The 12,783-nt window shown below is 39.9% G+C and overlaps 2 protein-coding genes across 8 annotated transcripts in view; one reads left to right on the top strand and one right to left on the bottom strand.

The window, feature by feature from the left end:
• Arms (Ankyrin repeat-rich membrane spanning) overlaps positions 1-4,853 on the top strand; it is a 68,101-nt gene extending 63,248 nt beyond the window's left edge. For all 7 annotated transcript variants that reach the window (XM_028306118.1, XM_028306114.1, XM_028306113.1 and 4 more), the window contains 2 exons: positions 788-878; positions 3,772-4,853. In XM_028306118.1, coding sequence (XP_028161919.1) covers positions 788-878; positions 3,772-4,574 — 894 coding nt within the window. In that variant the 3' untranslated portion in view covers positions 4,575-4,853. The remainder of the gene's footprint in view (positions 1-787; positions 879-3,771) is intronic.
• Positions 4,854-5,395: 542 nt separating this feature from the next.
• LOC114353925 (late secretory pathway protein AVL9 homolog) lies at positions 5,396-11,539 on the bottom strand. The gene is made up of 7 exons (XM_028306109.1): positions 11,338-11,539; positions 10,852-11,049; positions 10,433-10,649; positions 9,532-9,721; positions 8,726-9,441; positions 8,270-8,453; positions 5,396-7,662 (listed from the first exon to the last, which is right to left on the bottom strand). Exons 1-7 carry the CDS (start codon positions 11,404-11,406, stop codon positions 7,308-7,310), a joined length of 1,929 nt encoding a protein of 642 aa, XP_028161910.1. The 5' UTR covers positions 11,407-11,539; the 3' UTR covers positions 5,396-7,307.
• Positions 11,540-12,783: the final 1,244 nt, after the last annotated feature.

Genomic DNA, 12,783 nt, shown 5'->3' with positions numbered 1-12,783 from the left:
GTTGTGTCGACCGTATCAAGAAAATTCGACTTTTATAACTGTGTCAAATTATACTAAATATTAGAAAAAGCTACTGAGCGCGAATTTATAGAGGTCCTCAAGGCCGTTTAATTGCGTACGATTTTATTTTTATCTATTTTTTATGTTATCAAGATACAGATGACGCTGATATATCAAAGATATTTTGCGTTGTAGAACGCCACCAAGCTTTGTTTTTGTAGTATTCTCTGTGCGCTTTTGACGGTACAAAAAAAAAATCACCAGCCAAGTATATTCCAAAAATGATCATTATTTCTAGCGATCCAGTCTGGACGCTGAAAGTCATCTGAAAGGTTAGATCCGCGGTCGATTGTGTCCGCCCTACTAATTGTGCCCTCAACACAGGCAGGCCTGGCTCACTCCGCGCGGTACATCCGATAATTACCTACAGCGAAGCGCTCCGCCGGCGGGTATTATATCAGTCGAGTGTCACGCGCGCGCCCGTCAGGACGCTGGCGTTGTAGTACCTAATTCTATGATCGAAGTATTATTTAAAAATGGACATAAAGAGAAAAAAATATTATTGTGCGGCGTTCGGGTGTTTAAATTCGAAAAGAAATCTACCGGATTTATCTTTTTTTTCGCTTCCCATGGTATGTTGGCCATGTAGGTAATCAATAATTCTTAGGATAGTATAGGAACCTAACCTACCATGACTACTGCTCAGAATGTCGTTCGTTTCAGCCAATTAATGACGTCCACTGCTGGACAAAGGCCTCTACCAAGGTTTTCCNTGCCCTCAACACAGGTGACGCTCGAGGAGCAGATGATATGCGGCGCGCTGCAGACTCTCAACGAGGAGGCTTTGGAGGACGTGCTGCAGAACGACCCGCCCCCAGGTGAGCCGCTGCGCACCGTCCGCGAGCACCGCCCCTCCCCGCCCGCCCCCTCCCCGCCTCCGCAACACAAACACGTGGTCCTCAACCTGCCCGATGACATTTTCTTGTGAACCTCCTGCTGTAGGAATGGGCTAGTTTCCTAATCTAGGAATCTAATAGTGGCGACACCCTTTTTAGTGATAATACAATAATCCTACTGTAACTGCTTCGACGCTCACCGGTTAGCGCCACTTTCTTAGCAATAGGCTAGTTTCCTAAAAAAAATTTTTTTACTCCGTCATGTTTAATATCAAAAAATATTGTACACATATATTTTTATTTGTCAATCTAACAAATAATTACATAGTTATGGTGCGTTAAAGTTCCGCACGACGTCACAACGTGCGGCACTTTTATGCACGCATTGACGTCACGGGCCTCTTCTTATGAACTTTGGCGCGCTTGATCTCTTTAAATTTTCATTAGTTTGAAAAAGTGAAAAATACGTGTAGAGTATTTTTTGATAAGTTAACTGACGGACTAATTAAAACTCTTGCTTTTTGACCCAGGAAACATCCCTATTGTAGGCAGTCGACACCGTTGACATATCTGTGTGTGACCCCTAGACAACTTGCAAAATGTGACAGTGTTTCTTTGGAAAGGTGGTCGAAAAGTCTTTTTAAGGTTCCGTAGTCCTGACAAGGAACCCTTATTTTATGGAATTACTACGGATTCGATTGTCGATTCGATCAAAAAGTGTCTAGACACACTGGTCAATAGCAACTGTAAAGAGGGGTTGGTAGTTGACACTAAAGTAACGGAGGCATATCCGAATAGTTTGTGAACAGGCCTGATATGGGAACAGTAAAGGGTAGGTAGTTGACACCATAAACCAATACCGAGGCACACCCAAAAATAAAAGGGTTCTTAGACTATCGGAAAACCCAATTAGTTTCCAAAATATTGCGTAATTGAATTAACAGAAAAGTGACGTCATAGCTTGTCTACATACAAAATCTATGGACCTCGATTTGACAGCTCATAAAAATATGTCAATCGCCTAACTAATGTGTCAACTACCCTATTTTCGATTCAGGTGAAAATGCATGCAGTTTCTCAAATGCTTTAGCTTGCTTTATTGAAACGAATAAGCATGGTACTGTCGAATACGGTTCACCGTAAGATGACATAAAGTAGTCTCGGTGTATCTTCTATACACGACGAACTTTGTTATTAATATTAATTTATCTGCCTGATAAGTATTACATTTCATAGCAACCCTTTCCACAGTGCCAGATCGCCTAGTAAGTTCATCAAAATCCATTTATCAACTTGTTGATAAAATAATCTCACTACGAGATTGAGTCGAATCAAGACATATGTTTTGATGACCAATCCATCCACAACCATTTATTTGAATAATGCGAAGCATAGTCCGATAGCATATTTGATTATAATAAAATGTCGGCTAGAAAAATGGCAAAACTTATTATTTCGTCGTCAAAAAATAAAATTTGGCGTGTGTTAGCTCATCGTCGTTTAGTTATTTATTTAAAATTTATGATATTAAACTTAATTTGATCAGTATTAAAATTATTTAGCAAGTTTTTTATCATACAGCGAAGACTGAGTACCAGTATTAGTCTGTATGACACGTGTTCGTATCAAATATTCTATCGGCATCCAAAAAGTAAACATGTTACATACAGAGTGACTATGTAATCGAGTATTTCCTTAAAAAATATTTGAACACTTAATAGATAATGGAGATAATATTTATGATATGAAGAGAATGTAGGTAATAATACCATAGTTTTTAGAAATAAACGAAATTCATATTTACTCTGAACATTCACTGCTACATCATTTTGCTTTTAGATACGGCATGGCACCATAAAGCATAACACAAATCACCCTACAAAAGACCCTTAAATCCTTTAAAAACGATCGAATTTATTATAGATACCTTTATTACCAAATATTAGATTGGCTTTTACAGATTAACGTCACTACGTTAACTCCGACATTTTTAATACTATATCTCGAATGTAGCTTTAGAAATTATATTACAAATTGTTGTTACTGGAAGCAATAAATGTAAATTGTCAATTACATATCCATATTTTAGTACTCAAAAGTTTCAAACTCAAAAGTTGTTTTTTGTTTACATTTTGGTAATTAGGATCGTATTCTGTTTATTTCGAACAAACACAAAAGACATTACTAGCATTCCATTTTTGCGATAAAATTATTTTATTAATAATTGGCTGTGTATAGTTTTATACCTTTACTTTAACCCATTAAATTTAATGTATAAATTGTAGAAACATTTTATTAAATGTGCCATTATTATCCCGCTATTGTGATGTTTAGGAGACATTTTAGAAAAGTAAGTTTAGACGGTTTAAATATTCTTTTCAAATTCTAAAAATATCAACTGTTTGTTGTATAATACGATATTATGAATCATGTTTAACTCTGGGACCCAGTGAAAAACATAAATATTGTAGTTTAAGCGTAGGTACTTAATGAGTGTTTATCAAAACATATTCCTTCTGGAACATATCTTTTTCATACGTTATTGAAAATGTTCTTCTAATATAATAGAATTAAGAGTTTCGAATATGTATCATTTTCCATTTATTTGTACATGCAATTAGTACTTAATCGGCTGCTAAGCCGTTCGATCACTCGAGGGACGACATACGTCGTCATTCTACATTGCATTCCCACTGAAAATTGTGATGTATTTACACGATTATGTAATAATAAATATACAAAAGTTTCCGGTCGTTTAATTTCAACCCCGACGGACGTACTCCTCCCTCGGCGGCTCGGCGGCCCTCCCGCCCCTCCAGCCCGCTCGCACCCGCACGCTTCTCCCTCCGCTCGATGTAACCGCGTGTCCTTTCAGACGAGGAGGCGGAGCCGCCGCCGCCGCGCGACGCGCCCATCCTCAAGGGCGCCGGCAGCTTCCGGCGCCGCGCGCTCGCCGACCCGCCCGCCGTCACCTTCAGCGTCGAGAACGAGCACGACTCCGACGACGGACACATCACCTTCAGCGCGCGCCCGCCCCCCGCCGCCCCGCGCCGCGCGCGCTCGCGCCCCCGCTCGCTGCTCGTGGCCGCCGACGACGCGCCCGAGCCCGCCGCGCGCTCGCGCTCCGTCGAGGACTCCACGCGCTCCGGCTCGCCCGTCGTCGACCTCAAGCTGCGCGGCCTGCGCCGCACCGCCGACGTGCTGCGCAAGGTCAGCTCCGCCGAGCGCCTCGCGCGCCTCAAGGACAAGATCATGGCGCGCGACCGCAGCCCCGCGCGCGACGAGCCCGCCGCCAGCGACGACGAGTCCGCGCCGCTGGTGTCGCCGCCGCGCCCGCCGCCGCCGCCGCCGCTCGGCGTCGAGTGCGAGCGCGAGCGGGAGCAGGGCGCCAGCTCGGACCCGTCGCCGCGCTCCGACCTGACGGAGCTGGACTCGCCGCGCGGCGCCGACTTCGACCTGCTGCCGGCGGGCAAGGGCGCGGGCCCGGAGGTGACGCACGCCCACGGGCACGGGCACGCGCGGCGGGACAGCGGCGCGTCGCTGAGCAACATGGTGGAGCCGTACAACCTGCGGCTGCTGGCGCACGGCACGACGGACAGCGGGCGCGCGCTGTGGCGGCAGGACGCGCTGGACGCGGGCCCGCCGTGGCCCTGGGACGAGCCCGACGAGGCCGTGTGACGCGCGCGCCGCCCTCGCTTCCAGTGACGGATCGGCGATGACTTGAGATTCCTCTACGTCGCGAAACGTTCGCGACCGACCGGAATCTACGTACCTCTTGTGTACTTATTATTATTCAATTTTTATGATACGTTCGATGATACCTGTAGCTGTAGGTACTTAATGTTTCACAAATTGACGGCAAAAACGATATTGCATTTAAATGTAATAAAGTACTTGTACCCAGAATTGTGATATTATATCCATAAGAGTACGAAAATATATTTTGTTTTCGATCAATCTTGTCTTTTTGTTTATATTCATAAAGGATGTAATTAAGGTTTTCTAAATTCCATTCAGAAGAGTACTAAGTATGATGTAAACGTAAAAAAACATTGTTTCTCGAAATCGTGCTGTTCTAAACCATTCTAAAATTGGCCCGGGATCTTGAACATTTTCGGTTTTAGCGTATCGTCAAAGTAGACGTCTCTACAAAACGTTCAACAAAAACCGACCTCCCGTCTCTCGCCTTTTAAGGCGATTGAAAGCAACAGACAGTGCCAATAATATGATAGCAGCAGATTTACTAGCTAGCATTAGGCCTGCGTTTCTACTGAAGAAAGGCTGGACGAAACGGCGTGTTTAAAAAGTTAAAGTGTGACATAGGTATTATAAATGAAAAGCAATCACATTTCTTGAAATCACAATTTAATCAACATTTACAATGTAATTACTAAATAAATAGGTAAGAATAACTTAATCATTTACAGAATAATAGAATCCCAAATCTGTAAACATAGTACACAAATTATAAAATAAAAAACATAACATTTCATTTTGCGGCATGGTAGAAATAATCGTCTTACACATAATGAGCGTTTTACTTAGCTACAATCCTGAAATCAGTAACTGTTCTTCTACACACGACCGTTTTTACTGCAGCTTACGACAAAAGGTTACTGTATCTGATTACTATAAAAATGGATCAATTAATTTGTTTGGAAATAAGTGAAATCGAAAAATCAATCCTTAAACTATACACTAGGTATCCTAAATTCATGTATTTCCCGTAAACGAAACAATTTCGTTGAACTATTTTATTTATTCTATTCGGGAAGTTGATTTCATTACGGCGTTTTCTTTCACTCATTTTACAATCATGTTACACATGAATAGTCATAAGTCATAAAAATATATTTTTCCCAAATTCTTTGATTTAATAACTTGGAATTGAGTTTTACAAAAGCTAGAGAGCATTATGAGACAATCAAGATATTAATTTATCATTTTTATTAAGTATGCAGCCATATGAAAACCTTATCAGCTTATCAAACACTAAAATTATATCAAGTACATATTCAACAACGAACTAAATTTAGAGATCACAAAGTGTATCAAAGTCTAGTTAATAACTAATAATATCTACATTTCAATGATATACATATTTCAGCTATAACTACTACCCATTCATAACTTTTGTGGAAGTTATTATACATGCATTCTTATAATATTTAATTAATTTAAAAGCATAATATTCAACCATGAGATGCCTGATCATTAAAAAATTGCTACCTCCAACTTGAACATCACACTACACAGTATGTGAGTCTTACTTACCTCGTTATGCGTATCACCAGTGATTACAATATTGATCTCTAGAAACCATATAACCATTTGAAATGGGAAGAACTTGGTATCATAGGTACTATTGTCAATATGAAGAAAATATTTTACATGATACAAACATTATAGGTATGTGCAGTCAGGGTTATGGAATTTTACAGTTGACTGACATACTGCACTATTAGATTATACGTACATTTTTTAACATATTACCAATATACATACATAATTATAAACAAAAAGCTAAAAAAATATAAATTATATCACCAACAAAATTAAAGGAAGCACAGATAGCTCATTGTGAAAATATCTACAAAACATTAATGGAATTAAATTATGATAATTAAATCATCAGTAATCATTCTCGCACTTTTACACCATATAATAAAGGACAGCCTTGTGCAAATAAAATAGTGCTTATTCGAAAATCACAAGATACCCACTACTTCGACATCTAGGACTAAGCAACCTCGTTTTAGATTAGATTACCATTTAAAACACCATTGACACTTGTGTAACTCGCGTGAATATTTACACTAAAATATAACATTACTTTTTGTAAGTATACAATTGAAGCGAGAATACACTGTGTAAGAATTTATGTTAGATATTAGATAACAACACGACGCGTTCGGAATCTCAGGAATCGGCGAAGTATCGGCAACATGAACATTGAACAACTTACACTAACATTATCGACGGGGTATGTTGACCAGTCTAGACGAGAGACGACTTTCGAGAAGCGTCAAAAGTGTAGCAAAACAGCATTTCTCAAAATCTAGCTAGGTCTAACTAATTAGCGTCTCTCGAAATAAGGCGTACAAATTCGATGTCCCTTGGAATAACATGTATTTGAAGAAATACATAGGGAGTTAAGATCAGAAATGTGTGTGTATGTTTACCCTCTTCTATAGAACACAATTAACGCGAATATTTAGTTCACAGTTCGCGTTAAACAAAGTCAGTGACTGTAATGTGGTCACCGCGTAACACGTTAACATTAAATTTGGACCCTGCGTGTGTCAACAACGCATTAAGCCTAATGAGATGTTCAAAGTTTCAAAATTAACATTCCAACCCTACACTGGTCAATATACCCTCATCACATCGCAACTAGGAACTGATCGGTCACTAAATGACTTGTATCTTACCGATGTTGGTGGTGGTGTCCTCGATCGACTTATCGGGAGGGTCGGGGCGGTCGGGCCGCCGGTTGTCGTCTAGGAGGTCCGCGGCGTTTTCGGCGGGGTCGGCGTGGAGTTCGGCGGCGTCGGCGTGGAGTTCGGCGGCGTCTTCGGCGTCGGAGGGCGGGTTATCGTTGGCCTCCAACGGCGCAGGCGCAGTGAGCGCCGACCACCAGCCGGATAGGGCGCCTCGTGCCTGCGACAGGGCGCCACCCACGGCCCGAGATGTCGTGGCCACCGCCCGCCCTGTGCTCGCCACCGCCGCGGTCACCTTTCGCCCGCCCTCGGTTGTAGACATTGTGCTGCGAGAAAAAATCGACTAAGTAAAACTATGACACAAATGGTTTCTTCTACAATTTTTACTCAAATTAATGTCAGATATGAAAAGTTTGACTATGATTAAGAATGGCGCTGTTCACATTTATCGGATGTCGTCGAGGCCGATAGGCCTCTCCCCGCCACCCCAAATCTTGTTTTTTTTGTAGTTTATACTCACTGATATTTGAGCTAATAGATAGATGGTTGAATGTGGTTCTCGACATTCTAAAATAATTGAAAAACTTAATTTCGTCACTTCTCAATTTTGTTATGAAGTTCTGAAATGTTCCTAAACTAAATCTTTCGAAAATCGCACCAACCAGCTTATAGGTCGGGCTGATAACCGATTTAAGTGTGAATAGAGGCGCCGACAACCGATTAAAATCCGGACCCGACATCCGATAAGTGAGAACGAGCTCTTAGGATCTGATACATAAGTCCACAAAAAACACGGTCTAATTCTCAAAAGGCTGAACTACAACTTGGCATCCTTTTCTTAGCGGCACCGAAAATAAATACATAGTTTTATTCGATGACGGGAGATTTAGTTCAGATTTTTTAAAAATTACTTTACGTTATGATGACACTCACTGTGCGAACTTCAGCTTCATGTCGGCTACGGAGAGCTGTCCCGAAAAAGGATGGACTGGCGCGAGGTTGGAGAATGCCTCGATCTCTCCGTTGTTGGTGCTCTCCAGCCAGCGCTGGTAGGCCGGCGTCGCCTTGAACGCGCTCATGAACTGAGCGTTGTACGAGTCTATTTCACGGCTACCCTCTGTAATCAATGCAGAAACACATGTTTATATTTTTGTAATTACATTTTCTCAGACACTTAGTCACTTTCAAATCAAAATCAATTCTATACATTTGTTTCGTCAGTGAAGTTCTGTGAGCAAGTCATTTTTTAACGGTTTTAACAATTTAATGCCGCGTGCTTTTTATCCGACCAATCTCCTGTAAAATGCACATTTTTGACTTACACACTGTTAGAACTTAACTGACAATTTGTCTCAGAAAACTACTTTAAAAGAAAAATGGTAGACTTACCTGGCAATAAAGATGTTCGTAAGAGATAAATAAGGTAACTAGAAAATTGATCTCTGATCCACGCGTCGCCTTGAGTAGACCCATGGCGCACAACGTGGTCCGCGAAACGTAAGTCCTCCGTCCCCAGAGCCAGCTGTCTCCTAAGTACCATATCTCCGGTCTCTATTCTCATCTCATTTAACTCCACGAGCACATCAAATAGCTGCCTCTTTTGCTTGAACAGGACATTAGACGCACCCACCACGAAGCCCTGAACTGCTGGATCAGATAGCAAATCCAAATATTGTAATGACAAATATGGCAGACACAAGTAGCCATCTTGAAACAAAGGCAACGGGAAGCCACATTCTGCTTGATCTATCTGTCCCGTCAAATTATAAAGACCATCAACACTCATATCTCTAGCCATAGTGGGACTTTGTTGTGCTTCTACTAACGTCTTTTGAGTTTTATATTTCTCCCCAATACTGTGGCATTTTTCCCTGCCAGTGGAAAGGTCTTGTCTATCAACAACATCAGTGAGAATAGTCTCATCAAAACTTTGCCTGCTTACTCTGTCTTTTTCTTCTAGCATATTGCCGGTCTCTTTTGGAGTCAGTTCATCAGTTTGGTTTGTGCCATTGACATAGGGTTCACTGAGTGCTTCACTACAATTGTTCATATTATCAGCTGTTTTATTGTCAGTAACAGGAATAGGGGAGAGTGGTCTTGATAGCCTGAAAACAATAAAATAAGGAACCATTCACAATTTGATATGAAGAATATTGTAAACATAAAGTAGATAATTTTATAAATGAGTTGCTTACGTGATATTGGCAGCATTAGTGAGACCGTGATCCAAGCAGCGTGGCAGCAGTGATAGGAGAGTAAGCAGAGCTGCAGATAGAGCACCGGCAGGCGCACCATAGATTAACACTTTGCGTCTCAGCAGCAGTAATTTGAACAACAGCAGTGCTTTATGACGCCAATTTTCTACTAGACGCTGCACTGATAATCCTGAAAGAAGAAACAAAAAAAATATATGATAATGATCTCAGTGATGAAAACTAGATCTAGCATCAATGAGTAAAAATAATGTGTAACAACTTTGTAAATTTTAATGTAGAAAAAGCTTCATTAAGGCCAATGAAGGTGGGATGCCAAAAATAACATCATCTTTAATGTTTTAGATAGAATAATTACAGGATTGCCAATCTAAATAGTGAATTACAATCAATATCAAAAAAACATACTATGTAGTCAAGAGACAATAATAATATTATCTATATTACGTCATGATAGATTGTTTATGAAGCATGTATAAACCCTGCCTATGAAACACTTGAGAATAGACTCAAGCAATTAATGATCTTAAGTTGATCTCAAAATAATTTTACTGTAATTTCTTTATTTAAGTACGTTAATAACTTTTTATTCAATAAACANAATTCCTGATGTATATAAAAATGGTCCTACAAAATTGATGGTGAAAAAGCTTCGGGAATGGCTGACTACTGTTTGTTTCTACAGTGTTCGGGAATTCCTTACCCGTAAATTTGCATGTTAAAATATTTTAACAGAATAGAGTCCTTAATACATGTAACATCAACAATAACCTGTACTTACCTATTCTTGCAAATAAATATCTTTATCTTTAATAATTTTATAATATATTTACATAAACTTAAAATTTAATAACTTTTATTATGAGACCTTCCAAAATATTACCTTCCAGTATCTGGTCCAGCTGGACGGGGCAACTATTGAGGTGTTTGTAAGCATCTTCCAAAAGCTTAGTCTGTGCGAAATCTCCCTGCAGGAACCACGCTCGGACCACCAGCTCCAATTTGACGGCTAGACGTCCAAATAGGGGTGCTCGACAAATCACACAAACACTCTTTTGAACAGAGCTACGGGTCATATCCTCAGTCTTCTGGACGACTTGCTGCAAATCGAAGGTCTCTATTAATATAATTACTGTCTCACACTAAAAAGGTTAATAATATAATATGTCAATTCTGCAAATATTTTATTTGCACCAACCAATAATAGGACCTTCAAACCCAAGCTGAATTGTTCAAAAATTCATGAGATCCACAAGATCTAATCTAACAAACATTTCAAAACTTTTAAATATATTTTCTTACTTCTACAGGGATTTGTCGAAAACATGATATCCCATACACAGTATGGGCTGGCTCACTTAATCCAGGTAAATTGAAGAATATTGTGTCTGATAGATAATTGTGAGAGCCATCAGGAAGAGCCAGTGCGGGCAGATGTCGCCAGGCCGCTGGCAGCTCTGTAGGGCGCCCGGGGACCAACTCCGGGTAACAATGCTCTACCTAGAACGAAAAGAGAATAAATTTTACCTAATAAATAAAACCATAACTTAGCTCAACTTTCAACTTGATACAAACTACTCAGGCAGATAACATCTTGTAACAAATACCAGAGAACAACAACATTACCAATTCTGTAATAATGTATTCTTATCGATTGATACCGACTTATGATTAAAGTATTAGTAAAAGTATAATAAACTTGACTTTAATGTACTAATAAAAGCGATATCGTGGATAATTACAAAGAAAACAGTATTGATTTATACAAAAGGAATGACGCCTACTCACCTGGCATCCTTTTTTGTGATGGAACCCGATTACTATGATGTTAAGAACCGGCTCATTCAACGAAGACATTTTATTTAGCTGTGCATTTCTTATTTAGTGTAAAATTCACGTACGATTTTATAAATAATTTTACGTATTTTCGTAAAATAGGAAATAAGACTGACTGACAGGCACCGAGTAATTTGACAAGTGACAAAGACAAAGTGACATTTATAAAAAAAAACAAGCAATGGGATACAGATAAAAAATCATAGACTTTTTTTATTTAATAGATGTTTTACGGCTTTGGATATAGATCTATACGGCCAATTCTTGTTATTATCACAGACAACCTAAGACTTATAAGTCCCACCAAACTCGATGACAGGGGGGCGCTACCATCGTTCAACTATATGGTTTCCAACATGGCACAAATCGGAACCAGCCTGAGGAACCAGCGATCCGGTATTGACGGTGGCGCCCCACTGTCAATGTCATGCATAGGACAGTTCAGTATTTTGGAACTATAACCATACCACGACCATACCATTGACGAAATGTTTCCCCCCTAGACAAAACGTACTTTTTGATCGAATCGAAAATCGAATCCGTCAAAACTCCATACAAAAAAGGAGCTTTTCGACCACTTTTCGACTGGTTTGCGATTATAATTTGCACTTTGTCTAGACCCACTGTTTAAAATACAAAATTTTACAACATTCAAAAAAGGAGAAAAAATTAGGTTCAATCCAAACCCTGACAAAAGAGTGCTTTTATAATTAAAAAAAAAGGAAAGTGCAAAATAGAAGAACAGTATGCAATTTTAAGAAATTAAGATCTTAACTACTTAAACTGAATCATAATAGAAATTGTTTAGTTATTTATTTCCCATATGGACATATTATTTCCCACCGCAACACATCCCTTTCCCTCTACTTTTCCAGGTTTTCCAGGTAAATTTTGAAATTTACGCACAAAATTCACAGCTAAGTTCAAACAAAGTTGAAAAGTAAACGGAGCGCGCGCAACTGGAGATGAAACGCGAATGGTCCAGGGATGTACTTGGATGCGGGTAGCATAGGAACAGTCGTTGTGGAAATCCTTGGGGGAGGCCTTTGTCCAGTGCCCCTATTGCGCTAATTTTTAACGTCTCCAATACATTGGCGCTTCTTCATCAGTTGCGCTCCGTTTTTCATTTCAGCTGAGGTGCAAAATCGCTATCGCGGTAAAGTTCACGCGCAAACAAGTACGAAACAACGGATTTAATCACTCTCTAATAAAAGTCCGAACACCTTATTTTTTCACTAAAAACAGCAAAATTAAATGTTTGTGAAGGCGTTTGAGTTGAACTTGAGTTTGAGAAAAAGTAGCTTTCTTTCAGCTTCTACACAAATAAGCAGTTGCGTTTTGATTTCGTTTCAACTAGCTGTCAAAGCGCCACCGCGATACGAATTTGTGATTTTCGTT

The sequence above is a fragment of the Ostrinia furnacalis genome, unplaced genomic scaffold (genome assembly GCF_004193835.3).
Source record: "Ostrinia furnacalis isolate ACB-3 unplaced genomic scaffold, ASM419383v2 OfSCF1862, whole genome shotgun sequence".
NCBI lineage: Eukaryota > Metazoa > Arthropoda > Insecta > Lepidoptera > Crambidae > Ostrinia > Ostrinia furnacalis.
The sequence above is the reverse complement of the archived record's forward strand: the minus strand, read 5'-3'. Positions and strand labels throughout refer to the sequence as shown.

Coding starts and splice junctions, on each gene's coding strand:
- LOC114353925 (XM_028306109.1), bottom strand. CDS start 11,406: ATGTCTTCGTTGAATGAGCCGGTTCTTAACATCATAGTAATCGGGTTC. Junction 11,050..11,337: donor ATCACAAAAAAGGATGCCAG/GTGAGTAGGCGT, acceptor TTTTCGTTCTAG/GTAGAGCATTGTTACCCGGA. Junction 7,663..8,269: donor ATGAAGCTGAAGTTCGCACA/GTGAGTGTCATC, acceptor TTTTTCTCGCAG/CACAATGTCTACAACCGAGG.